General features: G+C 47.8%; 1 protein-coding gene across 1 annotated transcript in view; it reads right to left on the reverse strand.

The window, feature by feature from the left end:
* Window positions 1-2077, reverse strand: part of FBLN7 (fibulin 7) — a 94659-nt gene extending 92582 nt beyond the window's left edge. The window contains exon 1 of the mRNA XM_019544092.1: window positions 1681-2077. Within this exon, the coding sequence (XP_019399637.1) occupies window positions 1681-1755 (75 nt within the window). The 5' untranslated portion in view covers window positions 1756-2077. The remainder of the gene's footprint in view (window positions 1-1680) is intronic.
* Window positions 2078-4177: the final 2100 nt, after the last annotated feature.

Genomic DNA, 4177 nt, shown 5'->3' on the forward strand with positions numbered 1-4177 from the left:
TTGAGTCCTTGGTGTCTTGAGCTGGGCACACAATCACTGAGGTCCCGCAAATTGCCTGTCTGATCATTAAGCTTCCTGCCTCAGTTTCCCCCATACGCAGTGGAGATGATCATATTAAGCCCCTCGACTGAACTTAATACATGTCTCTGGAATGCATGGGCCAGTGCAATAGAGAAGCTTTTGAGGAAACAAAAATCCCTTGTTTGATGCAGAGTTAGGACAGTGCACAGTAAATATGGAGCAGGGCCACAGAGGCAGGAGGGGATGAAAGCAAACCTTGAACAGTTGTCTCATTCACTGAGCCCTGTCCAGCCTGTGAATTTAAGGAGGCAGAGTCAGGCAGAAGAACTAGTGAGCTGCTGAACACTGCATGAAAATCCTTACAGAATTAAGGGGATGAATTAAAGTTGTATGGGCAGACTTAACTCTGGCCTGTCTAGATTGGTGAGTGCTTAATTTTGCAATCATCATGCTCTTCTAGTATAAGGAGGGGGTGTTTAAGATACCATCTACATTTTTGGATAGTATTTGTTGCCTAATGCTTCCATAAAACAAAAATATAATGGCTGGATGTATCATGCAGAAAACTGCAAAAAAGTGAGCAGATTCCTGGCAGGCAGTTTCTTTTTATAATAAGCTCTTTGTTAAAGGGTTATTTTTAACTTAAGCAGCCTGCATAAGTTCACTGTAGTGTGTTGAACCATAATATTCACCAGTAGTTAACAGCTCCCTCAGAGAAGCAGTCAGTGCTTGACTTTACCTATGACAGGATAGCACACCAGGTCAAGACAAGAAATGTACATTATACTCTAGTCTTGACCTGGCAAATAGCACATGCTGGTAAATGAAAGACTTAAGTATTAGTGGTAGTATTATACAAAGACAATGTTCTTGTGCATGCCCTTTTAATTTCTCATGATAGCTATAGACTGTATTATAACCCATAGCCTGCTACTGGGCTGCAAAAGTCAAGTACATATGGGATAGAGTCTATTGAAAAATCAGATACAGTTATACTGTGGGAAAGGTTGCACTGCAAGTAAAAATGCAAAGACAGAGGTGGGATCATTTGACTTGACTCTGTATTTCACTGTTGGAGTTACAAATCCAGTGAATTTTACAACTTCCTTAATGTCCGATGACCTCTGAGAAGTTTCAGTGATGCACAGTGAATCACGAAAACTTCAGTCCTTGTATTTTTCTTAATTTGAGTGTTAACAACTGCCCTGCCTTTGAATGAGAAAAGCATCAGCAAGAGAAGAAAATAGCCAGAAAGAGCTTTGAAGGATTGGTAGCTTTCTAATATATTTATAAAAAACACAGTTCCAGAAAATACCATAGGTATTCACAAAAACAGCTCTGCACAAACTATTCCATTCCACAAACTAATTTGCATTCCAAGTTATTCCTTAAACATACAAGGATCTGTTACCTATAGTTATTTCTGCTACTCCAGTTTCCTCTATGAACACACTTGCTGCTCCGTGCATCATGCAGACTCTCACACACATTCCAGGGAATTGCTCCAGAGATTCAAACCCATTTTTTCCTGATAAAAAAGGAATATTCTCTACATGAAATTGAACGGAATGGAACAGCAAGCAGAAGAGCCAGAAGGTGGTAGCAGACAGCTCCTTTGCTCTAAGACCCTGTATGGGTGTGATTGAGCGGTGAGCTTACCTGGGAAGCCTGAGACTCCTGATATGTGGTGAGGCACAGGAACAGAAAGAGGCTGTACTGAAATCCAGAAAACATGGTCCCAGTTTCAAGGTGAAATCTCTTGTTAAAAATTAATCTTCAAATGCTTTCCCTCCCAAGGCGTTTCTCCGTCTGTTTTACAAGTCCTTGGGAATGCCTGGAATGCAGCAGAGTGACAGCTGAGTTTGCTTTCCAGCCCTAACCTAGCTTTTACACAGAAGGCTTGAAGAATACCACTCAGTTCTCAAGCCCTCCTCTGTAGGCTGCCCTTGCTGCTGCTGCTGCTGCTGCTGCTGCTATTACTGTGAGCTCTCACAGTCCAACACCTAGGTTGCTTGGGTCTGGCTGTGTGACTGACTTATCCCTCCCACTCAAGCCCTTGGCTTAGTGCACTGCAGGAGGTAAAAGCAGAAATATGGGAGTCTAGCAGTGTCCTTGTAGCAGTAGCTACTGATCTTAGCAGCCTACCACTTAGCTAGTAGACATCACTTGGCAGGCAGCACACTCTGACAGTGGTCAATGTGGGAAATATCTTCCCTTTTGCCTCCTAGGGGCTATATTTCCAGCGAGTGCTGCTGAAAAGTGAGCACACCCTGCTGCTGTGGAACAGATTTGCATTATGCCTTTATCCTTCTCTGATGGAGAAGAACTGCGCAGATAACTGGCAGTATGGCCCTGAGGGCAGAACCCCTCTCTGCACTGCACTGCAGAAGGGATGAGTTTGGTGCATGTCACAATTCCCTTGTATTTGGAACCCAGTTCTCAGCTAAGCGCAGTGATCATGGAAGGGGCAGTGTTGGCCTTTGGATGCACATGTGTAGCTCCTAGTGAAGGCTTTGGGACCCATATGTGAGTGACAAGCTAAGGTGGAGCAAGGTTCTTGGAAAACTCATGTTTATATAGAAAAAACCAGGCACAGAAGCAGTGCTATGGTACATTCTGCTGGGGCGCTCCTCTCCTCAGTGTACTGGCTTCTCTCATACAGAAACTAGCAGCTGAACTTTAAAAACATTCTTGGAAGTGGCTGCAAGGGGCAGTGCCATAGTGGGTGGGGGGTGGTCGAGTGGGGCGAGCACCCTGGGTGCCAAAGTGAAGGGACACCAACAGGGGCTGCCCAGCCCAGGTGGGGCATGGGATGGAGCCACAAGCAGCTCGTTGGGGAGGGGACAGGGGGAGGGTGGCTGCTGCTGCTGCAGGCACTGCCAGGCAAGCATGAGGGAGGTGTGTGCACAGGGAAGGGGTGGGCTGCTGGTGTAGGCTTTGCTCCAGGTATCAAAATTTGTTCCCACAGTACTGGCAAGGGGTTTTCTCACTAGCCACAGCTCCCCATTTTAGACTAATGGCAGCCCAGAAACAGCCCCTGACAAATGGACACATGAACCTTAAAGGTCTCAGATTCAACAAGATCATTAATGCCACAACCAATAACGGGGGGAATTTTTTCTCTCCCACCAGCACGCCCATGCTGTGTTGTCTTACATGTCCCCAAGAGGGCAGCAGGTGAGTTGGGAGGCAGAGCAGCCATAGCTTGCTTTGTTTGCTTCACTGTCTAGTCTCTGTGCCCCTGGCCCTGGCCCCTGCTGACCCCTCTCCCTTCTGTACAGCCCTAGGGAGAACCTAGAGATGTAAAAAAATTACAGGGAAAGGAATCTGTCATCTCCCCAGAGAACTGGAGGCAGCCTAGACTTGGCAAAACAATGTCACATAGACATGGGCCAGATCTGGCCTACCAACTGACTGGATCTGGCTCACGGGTGGGCACATGCCCTTTGATTGGATCCAGCCTGCACTCCCTGCAGCACTCTGCATGGGGCCAAACCCCACCCACTCCCACCCAGGGCAGCCAGCAGTGCTCCCACCCACACCTGTAGGATGGTCCTGGTCCCCATCCCAGTCCCAGTCCTGATCCCCATGCAGCCACCTGCACATGACTGAACATTATGCCAAGTGGGTGAAGCAAGTGGAAGGCAGCCAGGAGATGGAGCTGGAGCCCCATGAGCAGGGGCAGGAGCCTCCCGGGTCTATGGCTTCCCCCCTGCCTGGAGTGGTACAGCAGGGCCAGGAGGAGGAGGGGAGGGGGAGCAGCTGGAGTTGGGGGAAACTGAGCACCACCTGGGAGACTGCAGTTGCACTGGAAGTAGCCTTGCCAGGAAGGTGTGTGTGCTGGCCAGGGTTGAGGCCAGGGAACACCACACCTGCACCACACCGCCTGGGTGAGCTCTGCAACACACAGTTCCCTCCTCCCTCTCCCCACCCTGGGCCCACTCCCGGGACCTAGAGCATGGCAGCCCCCCTCACCATGTGCACCCCCCAAAAACCACCCCACAATCTACAAGAGTTAGACTTTATTATGACCTATTATGCAATCACTTCTATATACACTATTCAACAACAAATGTAAATCAGAACAAAAAATATTTTTAGAAATAAAATTAAAATGTGTTACAGTAGAATGCTTGATTTTTAGTAGATGACTAGC

The sequence above is a fragment of the Crocodylus porosus genome, unplaced genomic scaffold, assembly GCF_001723895.1.
Source record: "Crocodylus porosus isolate Cpor-Errol unplaced genomic scaffold, CroPor_comp1, whole genome shotgun sequence".
Classification (NCBI taxonomy): domain Eukaryota; kingdom Metazoa; phylum Chordata; order Crocodylia; family Crocodylidae; genus Crocodylus; species Crocodylus porosus.